This window comes from Dicentrarchus labrax, unplaced genomic scaffold, assembly GCF_905237075.1.
Source record: "Dicentrarchus labrax unplaced genomic scaffold, dlabrax2021, whole genome shotgun sequence".
Lineage (NCBI taxonomy): Eukaryota > Metazoa > Chordata > Actinopteri > Moronidae > Dicentrarchus > Dicentrarchus labrax.
The window spans coordinates 1539910-1565012 of record NW_026136701.1 but is presented as its reverse complement, the minus strand read 5'-3'; the positions used below and the strand labels follow the sequence as shown (position 1 = coordinate 1565012).

At 42.6% G+C, this 25103-nt stretch overlaps 2 protein-coding genes and 1 long non-coding RNA gene across 13 annotated transcripts in view; all 3 read right to left on the bottom strand.

Moving 5' to 3' along the window:
* Positions 1-25103, bottom strand: part of LOC127370339 (uncharacterized) — a 140094-nt gene that overhangs the window by 112580 nt on the left and 2411 nt on the right. The window lies entirely within an intron of this gene.
* Positions 3223-8508, bottom strand: atg10 (ATG10 autophagy related 10 homolog (S. cerevisiae)). 8 transcript variants are annotated; one of them, XM_051411846.1, is made up of 7 exons: positions 8267-8503; positions 7881-8031; positions 7088-7240; positions 5515-5710; positions 4381-4478; positions 4160-4257; positions 3223-4042 (listed from the first exon to the last, which is right to left on the bottom strand). In XM_051411846.1, exons 2-7 carry the CDS (start codon positions 7998-8000, stop codon positions 3919-3921), a joined length of 789 nt encoding a protein of 262 aa, XP_051267806.1. In that variant the 5' UTR covers positions 8001-8031; positions 8267-8503; the 3' UTR covers positions 3223-3918. The 8 variants fall into 8 exon arrangements, with proteins under 8 accessions (XP_051267806.1, XP_051267797.1, XP_051267829.1 ...); XM_051411837.1 differs by having other exon boundaries at positions 7881-8015; XM_051411869.1 differs by having other exon boundaries at positions 7881-7984.
* fam110b (family with sequence similarity 110 member B) overlaps positions 11577-25103 on the bottom strand; it is a 51466-nt gene continuing 37939 nt past the window's right edge. For all 4 annotated transcript variants that reach the window (XM_051411580.1, XM_051411576.1, XM_051411577.1 and 1 more), the window contains 3 exons: positions 21724-22388; positions 18595-19010; positions 11577-17841 (listed from right to left, as the gene is read on the bottom strand). In XM_051411580.1, coding sequence (XP_051267540.1) covers positions 16938-17841; positions 18595-19010; positions 21724-21846 — 1443 coding nt within the window. In that variant the 5' untranslated portion in view covers positions 21847-22388 and the 3' untranslated portion in view covers positions 11577-16937. The remainder of the gene's footprint in view (positions 17842-18594; positions 19011-21723; positions 22389-25103) is intronic.

The following is a 25103-nucleotide window of genomic DNA, read 5'->3' as shown; positions in this document are numbered from 1 at the left end:
TGGTGCGTTGAGCTGTCACTGACCTGTCAACCAAAAGGTAGCCACCCCCTAAAGCATACCCTGCTTTATGGTCTATTTTACTCTAAATGGGACCATCATTTACTAAATGAACATCATGCTGTATGGAAGAAGACTGAAACTAGAGATTGAGACCATAAACTCATTATAAAAACTATTTATTGAGCTCGTAAATCAAGTGAGAAGTAGGTTAATTTCTTTATTAGGCTGCATGGTATTGTTATTGCAGCCAATGGAACTCCCCCTGCTGGCCTTTACACAGAATGCAGGTTTTTAATACGCTTTCTGCGTTTGCTTCACTTCAGACTTCTGGTCAGTGGTTTTATGTCAAACTCAGATTAATCCTAATTTGCTTTTCTTCTTCAGAAAAACCTGAATCTTCAAGATAAGAAACAAGAAGATAATAAGAAATAAAATAAACACTTTTGTGAGTTTATTTCAACACTGAAGTGTGAGTTTGACTTAAAACTTTAAAATTTAGTGTAGACAGTTGCATTGAAATTATGCATATTCTCAGCTGTTTTTTTTTTTTTTTTTTTTTACAGTGCATGAAATATTTTCAGTTTATGCAATTCCAATACTGTATGCAGAAATATTCGATTACACTAGGTGAAAAAAACACTTTTGTACTCCAAAGACTGCATTGGATTAGCATGAAGTGGGAATGTCTGTAAAGGTTGGCTGGTTACCTATTGAACCCATTTTTATTCAGATATCTCGAGGTCAGTGGTCAGGGGATGTCTTTGAAAATTGCCATGCCAGTTTTTCCATTTGCCTAATGGATGTGTTAGGTCATCTAGTTTCATATTATACTTGCAGCACGAAGTGAATTCTGTGGCTCTAGAGGAGATCTGTTGAGTCTGAAAATAACCTTGGAAATTTTATTGTGATGTCATAAGGGTTATGGCCTTTGAGACGAGGGGTGTTATCCATTCAGCAAAACATGGCTACTTGCTTCCCTCACTCATGTCTTACTCAAGCTCCTGGCAACAGTTGGAAAGCCTAAAAGAGCTGTATGATTGAATCATTGTATCCCATTCATGACAGGAAGTCAGCCGGCTCGGTCAGCGCAAGTCTCGGTCAGGCACACTCTAAACCTGATTGGCTGGACTCTACTGAGCATGCTCTATGAGCCCAAAAACTCAGAAAAATTGAGTGTGGTCTTTGAATGTGGTTTCCAGTTCTCCTTTAGGTCTCAGCTCTAGTGATGGCAGTGTGACACTGAAGCTTCGATACGTGCTTCAAACCCTGAACTACAATTCCATAGAACCACTGCTTCAAAGCTTGCTTGGGTGCGAAAAAAATCACGTGACATATGATGTCCGAAGCAGCAACTGCTTCATTGCCTGAATGAACCAGCTGACTGGTTCGCGGTCCAATCAGGCTATTCACTGACACTGCCTCGTCTCGATTCTGACAGGTGACAGGTTGAGACAGTTTTGAATTTGAGCGCCTTTAACACTTTATAACTGCAAATGTGAAGAAATTGTGACCAAAAAAAGAAACCGGCTCAACCCAAAAACTGTTGAAAAATTAACGTACCATAATAAAAACCTTTGAGTGTTCCCCATCCCCCTGTCTTAGTTAAACAAGCACACCCAACCTATGCCATATTTCCAAGCATTCTCTCCTCAATAACACAATACACACATTCAACAATCTTTATTTGTAAATTGAACATGATATAGATAAGATTTTTCAAAGCAAAGATACTTTAAATCCAAGGGTGATCAAAGCAAAGATGCTTCAGAACAAAATGTGGTTTCTACAGTTTATCCAGCACTGCTCATTAAGGTGTGTGTATGTGTGAGTGCGTACGTGCGTGCGCGCACAAATACGTGTATGTAATTAAAAGCCTCCTGTCCACCAACTAGCCTGCCTAATTTGACTGCAGCCTTGCACTTTGCCAAGAGAGGTCACTGTAACTGAAGCTTCGAGTAATGAACCCCTTTTTGAAACAACTGGCTCAAGTGGTTCAGTGCTTCACGAAGGCTTCATTTGCCCATCACTACTCTGCTCCTCCCGGGACATCCTCGCTCCCTCCAGCATCAGTATGAAGAGATGGCAGCTACTCATGGTGCACAGCATTCAGTCAAACACCTGCCTCCTGAAAATTGATTGGCTGGGTTTTTTTGTTGCAGTTTTGCTTTGTTTGGATAGTGACAGGAAAGGCAGGGGCAGAGAGGGGATGACATGCAGCAAGGGCCCTGGTCTGGATTCTAACACTTTCTCACAGCCATATAGTTTACTAGGGGTGTAACGGTATTTGTATTCGTCCTGAACCGTCACGGTACGGGTGTCACGGTTCGGTGCACGCAGTCATACGACGAATACGTCTGAGTGAGTTTAAAAAGAAGTCGAGTCCTCACTTTAATCCAGGTGGCGGTAATGAGCCTAAAAGCTGCCAGAAACAGTCATTACAGAAGAAGAAGAAGTAGTTACAAAAAAGGACGAAGAAGAAAAGTGATGGAAAGTGTGGAGTTGGAGGAGCCGCCAGCTTCATTTAAATCAGCTGTTTGGAGCACTTTGGCTCCCCAGTACAATATAATGGTGATGGCATGCGAGTGGTGGACCGGACAAAGACTTTCTGCCAGCAATGTTTCACGGAGGTGCGGTATGTTGCTGGGCAACACCTCAAACATGCTAACCCACACAAAACGGCATCACCCCGACATATCTGTCACTGGTGCGAGGAAAAAAACGTCTTTGGTGCAACAACTTATCCCCGCTGCTTTTAAGCCACCTCTTAACATTAACACTGACAGGGCCAGTGTTACCTGACTACCTCAGTCTATCTTTTCTTAACAGAATGAGAACCCTCCTAATACATTTGTTTTATGTTTTATTCTATTTATTTTTTGCAGTCAACTGGTGTCTGTTCAAAATAAATATAAAAAAGCTAGTCTTTTATATGTGATTTTTTTCCCCCGTAGTACCGAACCCGTACCGAACCGTGACCCCAACCTAGTTCACACTTTTTTCTTAATTCCTATTCCTCCTTTTTAATGATGACAGGTTTATAATGAAGTGACACAGGTTCATTACAGGTTGTTAGTCAGCAGTTACGGGACACTACATGTTACCTCGCTTTCTGTCTCTGGTGATTTGACTAAAGTTTACTACAGTTTTACTCAAACCTAGGTTTACATAGGCGATCTGAGTGAGGGGTTAAAATAAAATTGAAATGTTCCAAGACAACATGGATTATTTCCAGGATAATTGGTCTTTATTTATACATTTCCAGGTGTTTCCATGACTGGAAAACTAGCCTCTAAATATGCAGGTTTTCCATTGGAATCCTGTTGTTGTTGTTGAAAAATATATATCAGAGGCTGTAAGTTGAATAGATACAGGATGTACACACATTTAGCAAACATTTGAAGAATATGCTCCATCAGGGTTCCAACTGTGTTCAGGAAATATTTTTCCAGGAGTTTTTGTTAACCATACAGGACAGCTATAGGTGTTAGCTACCTTTCGTGGTGTGCTTGGCTGTTCTCACCACCGCTTTCCAAATTAAGTTTTCCTCTAACAGTAACATTAATTTGGCCACATTAAAATTTCCAGAACAACATACATTAGTTTGAGATTATTTCCAGGGTATTTTCCAGGACCCATGCGAACCCTGTCCATGTGATATCAAAAGAAATACTAAAGTATTAAAGCTAGGGTTTGACACAGAGGGCCTCTCTGAAACACGGCATCAAAATCAACAGAGAAGATAATGCAGGAGCTACATAAGGCCCTTATTACTGTCAGTTTTAGACTGCCAAACAAACTTTCAATTAAATAAACATAAAGGAGAAGGCCTCGGGCACCGGGACAGTTGCCTGCTATGTCTGTTTGATAGTCCAGCATCCGTGTAGAGACCCCACAGTGACACGGACAGAGAGCGGGGCTTCAGTCCGGCTCGGTGCTGCCGAGTGAGGCTGCAGGATGGAGCAGGGTGGAGTACTTCAGAGGGACCTCCAGACCCACCAGAGGACCCACCACACTGAGCCACGACAACACATAGTTCACTGGCCTGCCCAAACACACACACACACACACACACACACACACACACACACACACAACACACATTTAAACTTAATACAGATGTTGCATGCAAGAGATTCACCGTGTTTTTGGAGAATCCTACCTGTGCTGGTTCTGAGCCGCCTGCAGCACAGGCCTCATAAACTCCTCCGTTCTACAGGGGTGGAGCATGAAGAAAGGCTGACCAAGCAGGGGATGCTCCTGACACACACACACACACACACACACACACACACACACACACACACACACACACACACACAGAAGATCTCAGTGAAGCTTCAAGGAGGAAGATGATGATGATAAAGCTGACAGCGGTTTTACCTGCAGAGTGATTGTATTTAGAGGACTCTGCTGGAGCCGAAGCCTGAAGTTTTGATGAACGGAGCTCCACACCTCCTCTAATGACAGGCTCCGCCCCTCTGAGGAAGCAGAAAATATATCACAGAGCAAACCCTTATATACTGACATGGAAATGAATGTTACTGCAATTAACAATTACAACTTTTAATATTTGAGTCCAATAAAACTGCTCTTAAAATATACACGTTACAGTGTGATGTGTGGGTTTTTCTTCCAAACATTTCAAATGAAAAGCAACTTGTGTAGAGCTATGCCAGTTTAGCCCTACTGGTTGCCCCTCAGAACATCAGATTCCTGCAGCCACAGTGGCCTTGATGCCCCGCCTGCACTGTCCCAGCTGACTTTCTCTTTCTCCTCTTTTGTTGAGATTCAGAATTCTTACTGGGCAACATTAAGAGAAACGCTGTGCACATGAGTGAGTGTGGGTTCGATTTCGAGCCAGGTATAAACTGCTGGACAGCCTATTTATGATATATAATTATATATAATAATTTGACAAATCAACCAGGAGACTGAATCAAACTCATGATGATGAGCCAGTGCTGGAAAGTTGGAACTTCTGAGAAGAGAAGTTCAACTGAGCTGAGGTAAGAAAGTTTGCTTGATTAACAGACAAATAAGACATCGTAGGGCTGACACCTTGTGATCTTTGAGTGACTGCGTGGTCCATATGCTCATGTCCAATCAAAATCTCATTCGTCAACATTGGAATTTGACATTGTGGCACCAGGACAGAAGTCAATGAGTCAGAGGCAGGTTAGAGTACAGTGGAGAAACCACTCCTTTTTAAGGACGAAATACACACGTAAATAACGTTTGACAGGTTGTACGCTGTGAAGACACTGCACTTTTGAAAAGCACTCGGTGGGATTTGAAGTCGAGCGAATTTAAGGGGTAACAGTCAAAAGTTGAGCTGCCAGTCAGTCTGACAGTAAAACACAGTCAAACCACTCACAAAGAACATGTGAACTTAAATCATAACTTAAAAACCCTCACCATGTACATGAAGCAACAACATCTGCAAGTATTCAATACAGCATGCACGTCCACTGAGTGTCAGTGTGTGTGTGGGTGTGCATGCAGAGTGCAGCTCACCCAGTGTGACGGCTCTGAAATAGAGCACAGGAGTACCGTAGCTGCAGGAGAACAGGATGTGATATTCGTACTGAAGCACCTGGCCACTGCCTCCAGACACCGTACACACCCCATCATCATCATCATCATCATCATCGTCGTCGTCGTCTATGTCACCTCTGACGCTGTCGCCGTCCTCTGGGGCAACACAAAGCGCCTGAGGACGAAGAGACACAGTGGACAATGTGAAATAGTTCACCGTGTGCAGCAGCTGCCTGAGTGCATTCAATCTGTTAGCGTTAGCGGTGGCTGCTTCACAGTGGAGGTCTGGAATGAAATCATTTAGGAAATGAGTGTCCTTGATTGACCTTCCAAAGCCCCGCCCCTTTTTACTCTGTGCTTCAATAGCAGTCGAGCAAGCCTCAGTCAACTTCCTCCTTTCCTGTACTAAGATCTGCTATATGCTAGGCTAATCTGTGTTAGAAAGACCACCACATTTTAAAGATGGTTAAAAGAGAAAACTAATGATCGATGTTAACTAATGTTAACTGAATGTAAATGAACTAGCTAGTTCGCTAGCATTTAGCTAACATTAGCTTTAAGATGTAACTAGCTAGCTAACAACTGATGTAGATTAGCCAGCTAGTTTGCTAACATTAGCTAGCTAACTTGAAATGTAACTATATATGCTAATAATGAGCTAGCCTCTACCTAGCATCTAACCCGCACCAGCACATGTACGCACTCATGCACCCACCAAAGGAGGTTCCAACATAAAGAGTTAACAGTACTGAGAGTCTGTTCTATAGAGTCAGCTGTCACTCACTTCATTCTGGACCCACAAGCAGCTTTCTAAATAACTGACACTGCTGTTTCCTGTTGCCTGTGTCCCAGTGGAAGTTGTAGCTCTTCATTAGGTACACTGTCTGGCGTCCAGCGGAACTGAATTTCATGATCATTTGGTTCCGAATGAAGTGAGTTAGTCAGTTTTGTAGTGCAGTCTGAATCTGTCAGTACTGTTAACCAGCAGATCTTGACCTCTCCAACATGGGGAGCACACACACATAATAGAAGCATTTAAGTTTCTATATCTGTGTTTTTATCGGGGGGGGCAGTTATTTCATCCATTAGCACACCTACAGAATGCACCTTTTAACATCGTGGATGCCATGAACGCAGCATTTTCATGCGGGTATCTTCCTGGAGCTCTGAGGCTGACCTCTTTGCCATGACGCTAACCACTCATGGGCCAAAACCGCCTTGAAAACAAACTGAACTGGGATGTGTGGTGCACTGTTTATGGGTTTATACTGGGTTAGGAGCAGGACAGAGTATGATAAACGTCCCTAAGTACAATATTGTTTATTATTGTGATTGTGGTGAAAGCCAGAACATTTGAGTGTTTTACAGATACTGGACTTGGGACCCCCCGCTTGAAACCAGGACAAATCTGGACAATCTGGGATGTCTGGTCACTGTAATGTCATCTTTGAACCAACTTCAAATTGTGGTTGGTTTTTTTTAACACAGATTAGCCTAGCACATAGCATAGTGCACAGGATAACAGATCAATGTGGGTTGCTCAGTCTTTCACCTGTTCTGTCTCCTGTCCCTGCTGATCAGGCCTGGAGTGACAGGAAGTGTGTGTGTCTGACTGTGAACCGGATCCTTCTAGGTCCCACACTGGGCTCGAGTCAATGACGACCGACCTGAGAACAGTCTTCCTCAGGTAGCCGTCCTCTGAACCCTGAACCAAAATCAGACACAACGGTTAACCACATTCACAGAGCATGGCGGGCTTTCAGGGAACGTCTGCGCGACTGACAGCGGCAGCACGGACCCCCTCACCCGGACCTCCTCACCCGGACCTCCTCACCCGGACCCACTCACCTGGACCCCCTCACCCGGACCTCCTCACCCGGACCTCCTCACCTGGACCCCCTCACCCCCTCACCCGGACCTCCTCACCTGGACCTCCTCACCCGGACCCCCTCACCCCCTCACCTGGACCTGGACCCCCTCACCCCCTCACCTGGACCTGGACCTCCTCACCTGGACCCCCTCACCTGGACCTCCTCACCCGGACCCCCTCACCCCCTCACCCGGACCTCCTCACCCGGACCCCTCACCCCCTCACCCGGACCTCCTCACCCGGACCCCCTCACCCAGACCTCCTCACCCGGACCCCCTCACCCCCTCACCTGGACCCCCTCACCTCCTCACCCGGACCCCCTCACCTGGACCCCCTCACCTCCTCACCCGGACGCCCTCACCCGGACCTCCTCACCCGGACCTCCTCACCTGGACCCCCTCACCCCCTCACCCGGACCCCCTCACCTGGACCCCCTCACCCGGACCCCCTCACCCAGACCTCCTCACCCCCTCACCTGGACCCCCTCCCAGCTCCAGCCGTCCTTCAGCTGCTGCGACCACTGCAGGAGGAGCTGACAGCAGTGACAGAAGCTCTGCTCATCCAGCATCCAGCTCATCTCTGCAGGGAGCATCATAAACAGATCCAGGTACTGTTCACACAGAGAGCTGCAACCAGTTCAACTGCTTTGATCACTGATTCATCACTGGAGTTATTTTTCATGCAAAAAAGGCTTGATTGTGTAGATTGTGTAGATTGTGTATGTCATTATAATGAGAAACTATACTGACGTCAGTAAATAAGGTGAAGTAAATATTTTGACTTATTATCTCAAAATGCTGAGTCAAAATATTGAGAACGTTTCTTTATATTTTGATAAAGTTTCCCATGATAAAGACTTACAGAATCTTTTTTTCCGTCACATTGGGGGAAAAGGGCTTCCATAAACCGAAGACATCGTTGGATCCGGACCAGATCCGGACCTGATCCGGACCTATATCAGTCGAACATCTACCTCAGAACCAGGTCCACCGCCGCGGTCACTACAGCTGAATATAGGCTTCATTCCGGCTCTGCGGGGTCAGTCTGACAGAACACCGACACTGCTCAAAGACCGCAGGGAGGAACAGCAAAGGCTCTACTACTGTTTCTTTTCCGGGTCGAGATGTCACGTGACTACTACCGTAACCTCTTAAAGTGTGTATATATTATTTGTCAACCAAAACACTCATGGTAAACAATGCCCACACGTTAATAAATCTCTTTTTGTAGAATATTTTAATATTTAATTCAGATGTCGTTTGTGTCCTCTGTCGTCGTTGAACTGGTAATTATCCTGTTGTTCGTCTTTTCAACCGCCAGATGGCAGCAAATACCCTAACAGAGCTGCAGCAGCGGACGGTAGAAGTAACAGCACATCGCCACACAATGAGAATCAGCCTTACTGGCTTATCTGCAAATCTGCCAGGAGCTCTGTGGGTGTGAACACTTTGTATTACACATTTCCTGCCATTCTAAAATATTAAAACTTTCTTGATGCCTTATGTGCCCTTTTTTTTGGCCCGAGCAAGGACCCTATTGAAACTGAGGGAATAATTATTTTACTTTATTATTATTCCTCCAAATCAATCGTATTTTTGACGGCCACGACATGCTCTGAAACTCACAAAACGCTGCACAAAATTACACTACATATATGTATATAAAGTATCCACTGATCAGCCGTAATATTATGGGCACCTGCCTAATATAGTGTAGGTCCTCCTTTTGCCACCAAAACAACCCTGACCAGTCAAGGCATGGACTCAACTAGACCTCTGAAGGTATCCTGCACCAACACGTTAGCAGCAGATCCTTTAAGTCCTGTAAATTGAGTGCAGGGGCCTCCATGGATCAGACTTGTTTGTCCAGCACATCCCACAGATGCTCCATTGGATTGAGATCTGGATTACCCTGCTGAAAGAGGCCACTGCCATCAGAGAATACCATTTCCATAAGTGTACATGGTCTGCAACAATGCTTATGTAGGTAATACATGTCAAAGTAACATCCACATGAATGGCAGAACCCAAGGTTTCCCAGCAGAACATCACCAAAAGCATCACACTGCCTCTGTGGGTTGCCTTCTTCCCATAGTGCATCCTGGTGCCAGGTAAGCAACGCACACGCACCCGGCCATCCACGAGATGTAAAAGAAAACGCGATTCATCAGAACAGGCCACCTTCTACCTCTTGTTGCCAGTTCATTGCTTGATAGGTACTGACCTCTGCAGACCGGGAACACCCCACAAGAGCTGCAGGTTTGGAGATGCTCTGACCCAGTCGTCTAGCCATCACAATGTGGCCCTTGTCAAAGTCGCTCAAATCCTCACACTGCCCATTTTTCCTGCTTCTAACATCAACATTGAGGACAAAATGTTCACTTGCTGCCTGATATATCCCACCCACTGACAGGAGCCATGATAACCAGATACTCAGTGTTATTCACTTCACCCGTCAGTGCTCATGATGGTATGGCTGATTGGTGGAATTTCCAAGTTCAGAACCCAGAACGTTATTGATGGAGGCTTATATCTCTGCATAAGTAAGTAAATTGTCTAACAGAACAATGTGTGGGGTACAAGAAAACACTGAATTTGTCAAAAAAAAAAAAAAAAAGCTTATAAAGTCTGTATGATTATTAAAAATGATTTATAAAGGGGTTTAGTGTTCATCAGTCATGGCCACTGTGTAGATTAGAACCTGTTCTTTTGTTTTGGCGTACAGTGCTCTGTAGCGCCTACCAGATGGGAGAAGTTGGAACAGGTTGTGTCCAGGGTGTGATGGATCTGCTGTTCCTGACCCGTGTCCTGCCTCTGGATGGAGGGCAGGTTGGAACTGATGATTTTATCTGCAGCTGTTGTAGTACAAACATTTTAGTGTGTTTGTGGCACCCACAAGAATATTTGTTTAACAGACGCTCATTTTCAAATGATTTTGTATGGGATAAAGGTATTTTAAGGTGTGCCTCATGAGATCTTGCCATTCTGTGAACACCACAACAAAATCACCTCACAGCCCAGAACTGTTCCCGGGGGTTTGCTTTAGTTCCCATTTCACTTGCTCAATCAGGTTGCCATTACTTCCTCCCAGAAACTGAGGCTGAATCCAAATGTGTAACATTTAAGAGGATCTGCTGCAAGAAATGGAAAATAATATTCATAGGTATGTTTTTATAAGTGTATAATCACCTGAAAATAAGAACTCTCTACAGATGCTGCGGGTCGCCTTCCATGGAGTCCGCCATGTTTCTACAGCAGCCCAGAACGGACAAATCAAACACTGGCTCTAGATGTAGACTTTTTTTGGAGTTCAGTTAGTTACAACCAGGAACTTCACTTCTATAGATACCATTAAATCCTACACACAGGTCCTTTAGAAGAAGCAACGTATAGTCACATCTTAAGTTAGCTAATGTTAGCAAAACGTGAGCTAACTAGCTAGCTAATCTACATCAATCGTTACCTAGCAGTTAACTGGCATTTTGCTAACATAGCGTTAAGTTATGTATTCTCATCAAGCACATTATTCACATTAGATTTAAGTTATATCATCCCATGTGTTTGATATACTCCCATATTGTAAGATTTACGACCAGCCTGTTTTGTTCTGAACCTGTATTATAAGACGTACGCCCTGCTGTACGTTCGGTGGCAGTGTGGGAGCGGTGCACTGTGTGACTTTTCATGAAGCCATGGCTACTGATGTTTTTTCCCGGTGCTGTGAAGAAGAGAGTAAAATAAAAGCAACATGTGAGACAGTTTCCTCCGTGTAATCCTTCCTCATCGTGGCTGACGAAGCTGAAAGCGCAACACATTGGCTATCAGCTGTAACTAACTTAGCTAGCTAACGATGTAATGTAGATTAGCTAGCTAGTATGTGTCACTAGCTGAACATCCAGCTAAATCGCTAGGTAACGATTGATGTAGATTAGCTGTCACTTTTATCTCTTAACAGTCTTCATCATTTGGTCCTCTTTTCAAGACCAGTTTAGCGTACAGCATATCTGAGTACAGGAAAGCAGAAAGTCAACCGGGGCTCTGTCCGAGGTTTGTTCAACTGTTATTGGAACAAAAAACTAAAAGGGGCGGGACTTAGGAAGCGAATCAGTAGTACATACTAAAGGTATGCAATTTGAACTACTTACTTTAAGGGATTAATGCTTGAAAAAACATTAGTGGCAAAAAGAAGCCATTTATTGAAATAATCAAAAGAAACTAAACATGAACATATTTTTCATCAAGCAAAATGTAACAGTTTCCACGTCGAAAAACAGTCAACACTAAGTCTCTGAAACAATCCTGCCCAGTTCGATCAGGCAGTTCTGTACTGCAGACAAAGAACGAAACAGCAGTTTTTTGTTTAGGATCTTTTGTAACACATAAACTTTCAGACAGAGAGAAACTGAAATCCAACCCATTGCTCTTTTAAATCAAATATATACATTTTTTTCCTTTAACAGCATTTACACATAGAAGAAAAAAATAAAACAAAGCAAGTACCACATAAGAACTCTATCTGTCAATCCAAAGATTAAAAAACAAAGAAATAAAAAACGCACCATGTAGACAGAAGTTAAACTAAAGCATGATGATGCTGCCAGAACAGAACAACATTGTCTTTGTTAACACTGACATTACGAAGCAGCGGGGTTTCCTGGGTTCCGAAGGGGAAGTCACTGGGAAGACACATGAGGATGACAGATCAGGGTACTGGACAGGAACATGCTAGCACAGCCCTGAGATCAGAGCAAGGACATAGGGGAAGGGGGTTTCTCCCAACTGGGTTCACTTCACTTCCACTCTTTTAAGAAGGTTTGCATCAAAAATGAAACATCAATTAGTTAGATCTTCTCTCATTAAAGCTAGCCAGCTTGTTCATGAGCATTGGCGGTAGTTTTGTGATCACTGTGCATTCGAGGCATATTGAAATTTACTTTTGCTATTCTACGAAATTCCTTTTGTGTTTCCATGGACAGTGTTTGCTTGTTAAACAAACCTACACACCACTTCCAGGATGATGATTTATACAATGATTTGGCTAACGTAGACTGAAACATATTAGCTTCAGTAAAAGGATGCAACTTGACACAGATTGAGGACTGTGGGTTTTGTCCCCCTGTTGGAGTCACAGTAGTGAGGGATAACTTCAGGGCCAACATGTGCAGGATGAATGATTACAGTGGTCAACAAAAGTTTCAGTATAAAATCACTTGAAGACGTAATGAACTGCACAAATGTAGGCTTTTTCCAAAACAGGAACAACCTGTAACTAATTTCCACCAACAGGGAACTTGCTCGGTTCTGACTCAAGCACCTAGTTTTGAACTGTTCTGAGCATTTTGAACAAAAATAAATTGGTTCGGAAACTTTGTTTTCCAGTTGGAACCAAAAAATAGCAGGTTATCCTTGGGAACCAAAATGGGCGTGTCATATTCTACAGGTTGTTGTGCAGCGCCCTCTTTTGATTATACATGCGATTACTATGGTTACGCTAAAAATAGATGGAAACGGGCTGGTTCGCTAGATGGCAGCACGGTTCCAAGAATCTTGAACGGAACTGGTTCAATGCTAATTTGGTGGAAAAGGGGCCTAAGTATAGCCATTAGCTGTGGTTCAATGTATTTTGATGCACATTTTAAAGTATTGTATTAGAAAAGGTCAATGGACTCAAAATGGTTTTTGCCTTTTTGAAAAAAAGTTAATGCACCTAATGGAAGATGGAAACACTGTTTTTCAATACTTCTCAAACTGAGGTGGTTTGAACAACCAGATTTCAATGTCTTCAATGTTCCTTGGTTGCACTTCTCTTCAATTTTGAAACTGTGTAAACAGGGTGTTACATAACAGCAAACCTATATCTACAGACATTTTCACTAAAATGTGGCTCAAGCTGTTCTCCCCTACACAATGTCACCATATGCATTCCAAACAATATGGCTACATTACAGAGACTATAGTTGCCTCAGATGTTGATGCTTCCCCAGGGTTTCTGCAGGTTTCAACAGGGTGAATTTAAAGACTTTTAAAAAACATTATGGATGCAATTTAGGACTTATTTTATGTCCATATAGGCAAAGTAAAAGTAAGTTGTAGTTATTACAGCATGATCAATACAAAATTGTTACCCTCCCCCAAAATAAACATTTAAAAGCGAGACTGAAAAATGCAACTTCATATAAGTAACATTAACTTCATTAATCCAATAAATGTTTAAGACCTGTCAAAATCATATTTATATTTTATGGCCTAAAATTCCGGTTGTTGGATTTTAGACTTTTAAAGACCCTGCAGACCCTGTTCCATACCGCTAATATCAGCAAAGTTGTATTGTGCAGGCAAGTGAAGTAAGCCCAGCAGGGTTGTTGCTGTTGTTGGACACACTGAAGCAGACCTGCAGCACAGATTTAAGGTGAGGTGAAGGGAGGTGGAGGGGCAGAAGGACACACTGACTGTTGGTAGACACTGACCGAGGCGCTGCATTCACACCGATATGGCTTCAGGCCTTGAGACATGTCAGCGACGCACAGACAGATGACAAGGATAAGGGTGGAGGTGAACTACCTTCATTATCTGGGAGCACACAAGGGTAAAGAAACATGTTTCTTCCTGCGGCTGGCTTTGACGGCAGACAGAGGCAGAGAGCAAGAAAGCAGAAGTGAGGGCATCGACAACGTGTTCAACATGAACGCAGCCTGCATCGTCTGCGTGTGGCTGTAGGATGCGATCTACAGCAGAAGCAACTATAAACACCCTAAATCTTAAATGGCATTTGGCGAGAACACTGACGCATTACATGACCACAATCTCCTCTCATCCTTCCTGTGTACAATGTAGTGGTGAACTGACAGCTTCATTAGTATTGCTTTTATTGTATGTTTATAGTGCCTGGTGGTCTACATAACCACAGATTTTCACTAACATTGTTTTCCGAAAAGGAGAGTTATGATGTCTTGATGCTGGGAAATGCATGAGGCGCTGTTCATTTTATCTCATCCCACTCATGAATTGTACTTTTCTTTTGAATTGTCCTGTACATTTGCATGTGGATGTGGATTTCACTAATTGAACATGTGATGACATACCTGTGTAAAGGTTTGATTGTTTAGCTCACTTTCACACCTGGTTCATTTGGTTTGCACAAATGGAAAACAATGCATAGTTGTCATTCAGTTTTGGTCCGGTTAAAATCTACTCTGCAATTTCAAAATAGCTGTTTCAAATAGCAGCTGTTAAATCTAAATTAAAGTAATTAATAGTGGGACGTAACAAGATTGATAGCTGGCTTCCAGTTTCCCAGTGGAATGCAAACTGAACAGCATGATGGCTCTTCCCATATGATAATGTGACTCAAATCTCAAATCGCTTATGGTAGATAGACCTGGCATATGGATCATATACAACTGAATAGTAGTTTATCTTATGATTTCATGCTAAAACCACATACGTATTAATTGATCTATTCATGTTTGCACCACAAACAGTTTCAATTCAATTTAATTACATTTTTTTAATTTGTATAGCGCCAATTCCTAACAGAAGTTATCTCAGGACACTTTTCAAAGAGAGCAGGTCTAGACCGAACTCCTTTTTGTCTGTGGTTGGAAGTTGACCAAGACCCCTTAAGCAGTCTTTGGTCTGCAGTTGGTCCTAGTTTGAATGACGTTCAGCCTAAACAAGACCAAATTAAACAGGCAAATGCACCAGAGTTAATCTAGATTCAACCAGAAAAGTCAGGTGTAAAGGCACCCATAGACAGCACCAGTAGTGATACATTAAGTCTTACATTCAACCATTTGACCCAAATTACAAGTAGTCATGATTTGTTGTCGAGCAGCCTCTGAATAACCCATCACAGGACAATACAACTCTCTGGTGAAATGTTTTGTTGGGTGACATGAACAAGTAGTTGATTTGTTAATGATATGACAGTGAAGCCTTAATGCTGCATGGATAAGTATGCTTGAGAGATAATATTTTATATTGTGTGTGTGTGTGTGTGTGTGTGTGTGTGTGTGTGTGTGTGTCAAATCACTGTACCAATGTCTTCTGTTTCCTTCATCAATCTTCACACATTCCGAGGCCTTCATTTAGCAGTTACAATATCTAGCTTGAAAACAGCTAAAGCTCAGTGAAAGCTAGCTTAGTTTCATGAGTTTGCCAACATTTTGCAGTGTCATAGTTTACACCTTGATGCATTAATAACTTCATCTTTGTGACCCATTAAGTTAGCGGTGAACTGATTATTCCTATAACAAATGTCAAGTAACTTCACTGAGCTGACTTACAGCCGCACAGTGTACCAGCATCACTGACTTTCCATGTGATTTTTTGACAGATAGAGTTCAGTATCTGTTTTGCAAAGATGTCAGGACCTGTTGTTTAAACTAAGACATCAACACTGTGACATAGGCCTTTCTCAATGTGTGCAGTTTGACTTGTCATTGCAAGAAAAGCACAGGCGGAACTGGTAAACATGAGCCAGCATGAACACTGCCAAAAGCCTGGAGCTAACACATCGAAATACTGAAAGACTGATAATCAGACTGAATTACCATAACTTTCAAAAACCAACGAACCGCTGCCAAAGAGTCAATCTCTGACGACCTAAATATTATAATATATATCTGTAATTGATCTGATTTCTTACTACATGGCCCTGCGACCTACCAGCACCTGACTGTTGTTGGCAGTGAATGGGGAGTTTTGTTTACAAAAAATATTTACTTCTTAACAAAATGTAAAGCGATTCCAGCATGTTTTAGTGCAGTTTTTTTGGGGTGATTATTGGGATAATATACGCAATTATTTTGGCCAGGATTTATTGTGACGTGAAATTTTCATATCATGCCTACCCACTGCTTTGATTAGTCAGCTGTATCCTACTGAGGAAACACCTGTGAACCAGCACAAACCCAGAGATGTGGGTGATGATTCACATTTCTGAAACCAGGCTACCAGTCCTAAATGGAATGTTGGTCAAACCTGTGTTTGACAAGCCAAAATGTTCTCTGTGAGAAAGGCCTATAACCCTTTGTAGTGAGGTGGTCACTTTATGGGTCCTTGGACAGTCGTAGTGCATTTCGCTCTTGTTGCTCAAGCAAATTGACAGACTTTGTCTGCCAGAGTTATACAGTGTCCATAGAGAAACCTTTAATCAACTTATTTGTTTTCATACAGGTCCCATGGTTGCTTGTCTCTCCAGACTAAACATTTTGTTCATATGATAGGAAGTTTTATTCCTTTATGTTCTTAGTGTTCGTGTTGTTCTAAGCCTGGGAGGATTAGAGTCCTTTTCCTCATCACGTCTTTAATTTCTAAACAAAATTGTGTCTTCTTACCTAGTTTATGTCAGACCTGTCAGACTTTTGCTTCCATCCATTCATTCATCCATCTATACATTTTGACAATATTTCAGTTCAGCCCAAGATCATGGCCTCTAAACCTGTGAGGAATTCTGGTCCTTGTATCACTTCTGAAACATGGTGCGGTTTGTCTATAGTTTACAGTACATCTAATCCACTGTAGTGCTTGTCCTAAACATGTGAGACTTTTTGTGTTTCTCTCGCCTGTTTGATGCTGTACAGCCACTTAATGACTCTTGCATTTCGCTCCACAGCTGAGATGCCATATGGCACACGCTCTCCAGCCTCCTCTTCCTCGTCCTCGTCCCCGTCTGACAGTGCATCGTTGGAAGATCGCCGCGACCGGTCGCAGTCGGAAGAGATCATAGAGGCTGATCTGAAGTTCAGGCTGACGATATCAGAGTTGGCCCGTGCAAAGTTCTCTGGACCTACTGCCTCCAGCTCTTCGGGGTCAAGGCCGCAGTAGTTAAAAAAGCGTTCCACGTCAGCTCCAGCCCGGGCGTACCGGTCTGACAGGTCTGATTTAGATCTGTGTAGCGAGGAGCGACGAACAACAGACGAACCAAGCTCAAGCTCCAGGTTGGGATCGGTTGAAGTATTGGAAGGGTCTCCCAGATCACAAGGTAATGACAGAGGGGTGGTGTTGTCACAGGGCGAGGGGGATGGAGTTGGACGTGGGGGGGGCAGTGACAAGGAAAGTGCGGGAGGAGGGAGGGAGGCAGGGTTGGGTTTTGGGGGGAGGGGTGGAGCTGAGGAGCTGCTGGATCGGGCTGTGCGGAGTGGCTTGCCATTGCACAGTCGCAGGAGGTCAGACGAGGAGTGGGACGTGAGCAGAGGCGGTAGTGGGGAGCGAGATCGATCGATAACTCCTCCTTCACCTGCTCTCTCGTCCAGGACTCGTCTACTAAGGTTTAGATTTCCTCCCTGTAGCGGACTGCGACGTCCCCCACTGTTGATCGGAGGGACCTTCAGGGAATGGGAAAAGGATCGGAGGGAGTGCGAGGTGCTCGGACTGGGAGCTGAGTCAGCTGGTTGCTCATTAAGAGTCATTGTAGACCGGTAGGTTAACGGCATCCTAGTAGCAGAAAACACAAAGATAAATACATACAATGTAAAACAATAGGGTAGGAAGACAAAATCAAGAGTGGGCTCATTCAGTGTGTGTTCTGAGTGTTTGGCCATGCCTCTGTCACAAATACAAAAAATAGGGTTTAAATACATGAAAATGACCTGGGAATGAGGCCAACTTTCTTGGCTCTGATTGGTTGTTTTTGTCCAGGCCAGTCTTGCAATTGCCCTTAAGAGCACTGGGAGGAGACAGAGGAACCTGATGTCTTCACAGATGAGCTGTCTCATGTACTACTGTCAGGATATAGTGAAAGTTGTAGCATATAGCCTACTGTATGACAAAAAGTTATTTTCATAAAAGTTACCTACTACAGCTTCAAGCTAGTTATCCTCAGCAACTAGTGCACCTCTCATGAATTAATAGCTAGTATTGTAGCATTCATAGTTTACGAATGCTACAACACTAGCTATTAATTCATTATTTGGAGAAGAGGTGGTAACTTTTGCCAATCACATAGAGCTTTTATATTTTCCACACATATTAGCATGACAATCTGATATTTAATGAGAAAATAATGGCTTCTTTTATGGAGTAATGTTATGGTGTATCCCTTAAACCCTGTGTCAGGAGGATTTATGAAATTCACTCAATGTGATCCATTTGCAGTAAATCAGTTTGTACACAAAAACAGCTCATAATAAGTGCTTAAATGTTAAAGCAGTAGTTTACACAAGACATAAACATAGCATATTAGTTTACCCTGATGGCGTCCAACTCCTAGCCATTCCCCCTGATGACCTCATCAGCACAGCACTCTTAGCTCCACCTCCTAGACCTTCAGATCCTGCTCCCGAAGAGGACGAGGAGTTTAGCAGATTTTTTAGAATCTCCAAGTTTAAATTGTCCCGTTTGCTGCCGCCGCTGCTCATCGCACATGTGTCTGCCTTGGCGTTGTTATTGGATGCTTTGAAAGGTAACCCGCCTCCATTTCCTCCTCCTCCACCAGTCCCAGGGCCTCTCTTGGACAGGAGAGTGTGACCGACGGGAGGCTTGGCCAGCACAGGTGGTTTGATTGGCTCTTGTTTGGCATTGATAACTTCCTGACTCTTGACATACTTGGCCTTGTCAGCTTCTAGTCTCTCGACAGCACTGAGGCGCTTAGGGTTAGGTTCCACCTGGGACACAGATTAAAAATAAAATGAGTTAATGAATACAACACTCCATTCCACAGGTTTTCTATTCTATCTGCTCATTCCTGCATACCCAGGGTTGGAACAAACCAAAAATAAGGAAAGATGCAGGGCACACCCAGAACAGGCTGCAAACCCTTTTGGGGCTATAAACTGTCGACAAGGCCACCATTGACATTCAGACTGATAACTAAACCTGCAAGTCAGGTAAGTCAGGTAGATGTCAACGGAGGATGGGGGCTATCCCCTGCTTTCATTTGCATCCTTATATTTCCAATTCTTATGTCTCACACTTGTCTTTTGGCACAACCTTATGATTGCATTTTAACAAATCTGAATCCTTACTGCAAAATGAAAGTACTGACAATGCCATGGGGGGGATTTGATTCTATGGTGTGTAAGATAACGATGTCTGTAGCCTTTGGTTCACTTTTGTGCAGAAAAGTAAATGTTAAGTAAATTGTCTAATTGACCAGTGTTGTTGTTAAAGGGGAACTTGGCAACTATTTCAATTTAATAAACCTGTTTAGAAATCATTTGGATGGTTAAATGGCCTGTTCCAGTGAAAATGGTGACTTTCCCCGCTCCCCCTAGCGTCCCCAGGCGTTAAGTTGGCAATAGGAAGTATCGTGAGAAGCGAGAACGAGCGAGAAACACAAACTGCTTTACGGCAATTCCACATAAACGCACACGCCCCCCTCAATACCGGTTAGCCACGCCGGCTATAAGAACAAGCGACGATGAATGTATTACCCACCTCGGTAGACATTGCTCCACCCAAAAAAGTTGGCCAGCAACAAATGCACATCAGCAGCGGTAGAAAGGGGGAGGAGGGTGCCGCAAGTGAGTTTTTTTACGACAGTGTTTTGAAATATACGTCCCAGAGCTGTAGGGGGAGCTCGTTGAGAAAACATGCAACGACAAAAGTGAAAACCAGCGAAGAGTTGCCAAGTTCCCCTTTAAGTCTGTACGATTGTTAAAAAATGATGAAAAAAAAATGCACATTACAATTGTGTAAAAAGTTCCCTAAACAGGAAGTAATCTGCTCAAAATTCATCCAAATCACCTATTTTACACAAACTTCACTACTAAAGTTCATTATTTTGGTTCATGATATAGTTTAATAAATAATAATTATTATATAATAATCATAATAATAATGAAATATCCATAGAAAATGTCACCTATAAATGATAGAAAAGCAGTCCCTTAAGTTCATACAGGTTGGGAACCACTGGTCTAGGACAATAAAAATAAAATATGCACAAGCAACAGTGGTGTATGAATGTCTTTACTTTAAGAAATGATGTGTTACACTTACAGACTCATGCATTTAAATGTAGTCTTTTTGCACCATCTAGTGGTTATTAGAATACAGCATTCTATGTGGAAAATTGGTCTTTGGCCTTGAATAAAATATGCTGTTATAGTATGTATGTACATGTTGATGTAAATCAGTGTCAGAGAGGTGTTCGTTGTTGTTGACTGTGCTGAATGGTGTTGGTTCAAGATAAATATGCAAATGCAGAAATGCAAATTAATATCATGTTTGAATTGATGTTTCACTCAGCTGCAGGAGAGAGAGGTGTGGGGAAGGCTTGGGAGAGGAGTGCCATGTGAGTTGACGATCACAGCTGCTACTGATTGAGTAATCACTCTTCCCTTATATTGCAGTAATGTGCTGGAGACAACTGAGAGCAGGAGCAAGAGCCGTATGAAGTTGTTGTGTGTTGTCTGTTGTGACAGCGATGCGTTAAATAAAAGTTGTGTGGTACAACAACCCAGTGTGTGAGATTGTGTGCTGCAAGAACCCACAGTAGCATAGAGACTTGCTACACTGTCATTTTGTGGCTAATTGTCAGCACCAATTATTTTAGCCTTAAATCTGTTGGAGGAAATGTTATTTGAAAGCAGTTTTCTGAAGTTTGATTAAAATGCACATTCTTGCTCTTGATTATAACTGGATTAAAATGATCAGTTTTAGTTGACTAGAAAATTGTCAAACAATAAAAAGGGTGAGGTTGGCTAAGTATGGCTAAAACTAACATGGACTTTTGATCTCAAGACTAAGACTAACCCTCAAAATAGTAGAGAGAATGAGCACTAGATAGCACATTGTCTCCTTTAATTACAAGTATGGATACTGGTGATTTTGGCCCTGGTATTACTGGTGTCGGATTGAAACTATATTTGGTGATGTTGGCAGAAGTTGGAAATAAAGTACAAATATAAATAATAAAGTTGTTTTTCCAGGTATCTGTATTTTATTTTAGTATCTATGTTCATGAGAATGTTTAACTTTTACCCCCTACATTTTTACACAAATATCTGTACTTTCTACTTTTTTTGCCTCATTGTATGCCTTCCCAACATCAAGAAAGGTGTATATCACGCACGAAACAGACAAGAGATGGAGACATAACTAAATTTGTAGTTCCAGTTAGGTTTCCACAGAAAGTCAGTACAAATGTCCTTCAGAGAAACCAAGAGAGGACTTTTTACTTTGTACTGAGAGCATTTCAGAGCTTGTACTTTTACACTTTTACTTGATTAAAGAAGTTGAATCCGTACTTTTTTTACACAAGTATCTGTACTTCTCCATGAAAGACAAATTGAAACATTTAAAGTATCCAGATTTGGGTAGTACATAGCAGTATAAACATTGTAAGACTGACAGCGCAGGGTGATGTAACAGTACCTGTCTCCTGAAGTACTCGGGGCCCTTATTGAGGATACGGAGGGGTACGGTAGAACTGTAGGGCGTCGGGGGGCCAGCGGCCTTGCTATCTGGCAGGGCTGGAGCCAGTGTCTCTGTCGGCATGGCAACGAGGCGACTGGGGTGGCCGGCCGTGGTGGCAGCGGGTGCGGGGGGGTTGACAGAGGGCGGGGGCACCAGAGGACCCCCAAAACATGAAGACACAAGGTGGAGAAGAGAAAGTCTAGAAAGAGATAAACCCCCTGGCCCTCCTCATTGCCTGTGGGAGCCTTTGGGACTGAGCCAGACACTGGGTGGCGGTGGGGATGGGGAGGCGTGAGGTGAGGTAATATATTTAAATAGACTACTGCATTGCTTGAGTAGGATGATCTCTGTTAGCAGCTCTACAATCTAAGCAACTGATTTCACTGGTCTTTACTGAGAGGGTCTACTGGTTTGTGGTGCTTGACCTATTCATCAAGCAAGATAGACAGATAGATGTAAGGAAAGAGAGGGATCAAGTGCAGTGACAGAGTGAAAAGGGTTCAGTGCGGTGGTGTGGATGAGTGCTTCCACAGGGCCGAAGGAAAAGCAAAGGATGGTAGGAAAGGAAAGCCACGCCGCCTCTCCACCCTCATTTCAGCTCTCCCCTCAGCTTGCTGCACTATCTGAAATACGCAAAAAAAAAGAGACAGAGAAAGAAACAGCCAATGGGATTAGAGTTAGTCTGTGACATCATGCACCTAGCAACAATAGCAAGAATAGCTAGGACACATAAATACGCCCTGTCCGTACATGGCATTAATGTGCACCTTGGGTGGTCTGATCACAAGTGGACAGCACGTCAGTTTACACCAAAATGCGTCTCCACACGTGTCTCCAGTGACCACTTGTGATTGGATCTCACTTCCCTAGACACAATGTTTTTTACACACTGAATTCCCAATGAGGCCCAAATAATTAGGAATTAAGCATTTCACAAAGTTTCTCCTAACTCAACAGACCAGGCAGTCTGGTGATTTCTCCACTGGCAACAAAGATGTAGCTTATAATGCTAATCATGTTACTCTTTTTAAATGGCAGGGGACGCTATCTGCTTTTGATTTAGCTTGTTCTGTATCCTACGTCACTCTTTCAGTAGCTGTATCAAGGTGCAAAGACATCAGTTTCACTTTAACAAAGAAAAGGAAATATGCACTGTTACATTGGAAATAAAAATGCTTCTATTTTGATAAAGAAAATATATTTTATTTATATTACACCTGATGGCCCTCCCTCTCTCTATCTTCCTTCACACTGACGGGTTGACTGGCTCTGTAGGAGGCTCCTTACCACTGAGCTTTTAAGTGCTGGTTAGCGTCAAGTTAAAATATGCTATGCTCCTGTTAGCCCTGACATGAACACAGGTGTTTACCATCCTGTGTTCTCTAGTGAACTTGTTAGTGTCGGAGCAGTGCAGTTGGTCAGTGTCATCCAGTCACAGATGAGGGGCTCTAGGGGGCCTTTGAACATCACTTGTTCCCAAAGCGTCCTACAGAGTTGGGGTACAGAGTACATATTAAAGCTGCAGTAGGTCATTTGTCTTTGTAATGAGACTTTTTTGTCTCATGTTCTACTGGATATAGTGAAAGTTTCAGCAAATATGACAAAAATATATTTTTATAAAAGTTACCTACTGCTGCTTTAAAGATGCCCTATATGACTTCTTACACTCCCCAGGTGAAGCTTTGCAGACCCCTGGGAGTCAGGACCCAGTGTCTTAACACGCACCTCAATGTTAGATGACCATGGCTGATGGTGAATATGTGTCACAACTATAAAGCATTAATTGTCTCCCCTTCTGACTCTTCCATTTCACATCATGTCAGCAAGAACAGATTTGTCCTTTGAGAGTTTGAACAGTATTAATAAATACTGTGCACTATATTATTCTAGCAATGTTATCAAACCATATTAGATGGATATTAAATGTGTATTTTAATAAAGGCACACAGGAGTTCCCTAACTACACACACACACACACACACACACACACACACACACAACTGGATTACATATAGTCTTTCCTAATCTGGGAATATGAAGCCGCTGATATTGGATTGAAAAATCTGTATGGAATATTAAATATGGATATGAAAAGGGCTGGTGGTCTGCTGTATTTCCTGTTTTATTAAAACTGTGCTTTTCTGTGTGTGTGTGTGTGTGCCATCCAAAACCAACCCATGCAGAGGTGGTTTTCACCCCCCACCACACACACACACACACACACACACACACACACACACACACACACACACACACACACACACAAAGTATTTCATTACTGCTAATCTGTGCTGTATGTATTATTGAAGGGATCAAAAGAAACGCATACAGGCTTACAGGTTTTGGTAGGTACATTTGGCAAGTACATGAGAAGTTGATTAACCTTGACCCTAAAATGACCCTACACTGTAAAACAAAATCTTTAAATTACCTGTTTATTCTAAAGATTTTTCCTGTATTTTTTTTTTTACATAGATGGAAATATTAATACAATTACATAAATAGCCTGTGAATTTACATGTCCAATATAAAATAATGTGAAAAATATTTAACGGTAAATAATCATAAATTTCTGCATTTTGAAAAATAATTCCTTTGTTTCACATAAACAGACACTACAGACATTACTGTGTATTTAACAGATTAATGGCTCCCCAGCTGCCAGAATATACTTTTTTTCACTTTTTCTGTATAAGGATACCTACAGTGTAACGGCAACTGACCAAGCAGTATTTATATAGTAACAGTATTTGACGAGTTGGGAGTGATAACGTGTAGCATCTGAGCATCTGAGAACTTTTTAAGGTTGTGTGAGAATAATGTAGTGATTACTCTGTGGTTCCAGTTTTGAACAGGGACATATGTTTCTAGTTTACCACGAACACACAACAGCCAGACACACACACAAAAGGACTGATTTTGTTTGGATTAGGAACATGTGTCCTGCTCATTTCCTGTGGAACGCCATATCAGACAGAGTAAAGAGAGAAAAGGTGGATAAACAGCAAATCTCGTCTACTTTAAATATCCTACAGACATTTTTAAGTCTCCTCTTTCTTTGTAGCTGTAACCTGTACCTTCACATACTGAACTGACCCCATTGTGAACAGCCCATGCTCTGCAAGACGAGAAAAACACCGCCGTCTATGTTCCTCTTGCTTTCAAAAATCAAAGCTAAAAATCTCTCCCTCTCCCTCTCTCTCCCCACATGATAGTCATGAGAGTGTGGGTTCCAGTCCTAGATGCCTGCAGGCCTATTCTTTCCCAGAGAACACTTGGCTGTTGTTCATTTCTGGCTGTATGAATTGTAACGTCTTATTATTCTGTTTACCAGAAAT

What these genes read in the sequence shown, in the direction of transcription:
- atg10 (XM_051411830.1), bottom strand. Translation starts at nt 8,429, where the DNA reads ATGAAGCCTATATTCAGCTGTAGTGACCGCGGCGGTGGACCTGGTTCT. An exon ending in TAAATACAATCACTCTGCAG is followed by an intron (nt 4,258 to 4,380) that starts GTAAAACCGCTG and finishes TGTGTGTGTCAG; the next exon opens with GAGCATCCCCTGCTTGGTCA. An exon ending in GCGGCTCAGAACCAGCACAG is followed by an intron (nt 4,043 to 4,159) that starts GTAGGATTCTCC and finishes GTGTTTGGGCAG; the next exon opens with GCCAGTGAACTATGTGTTGT.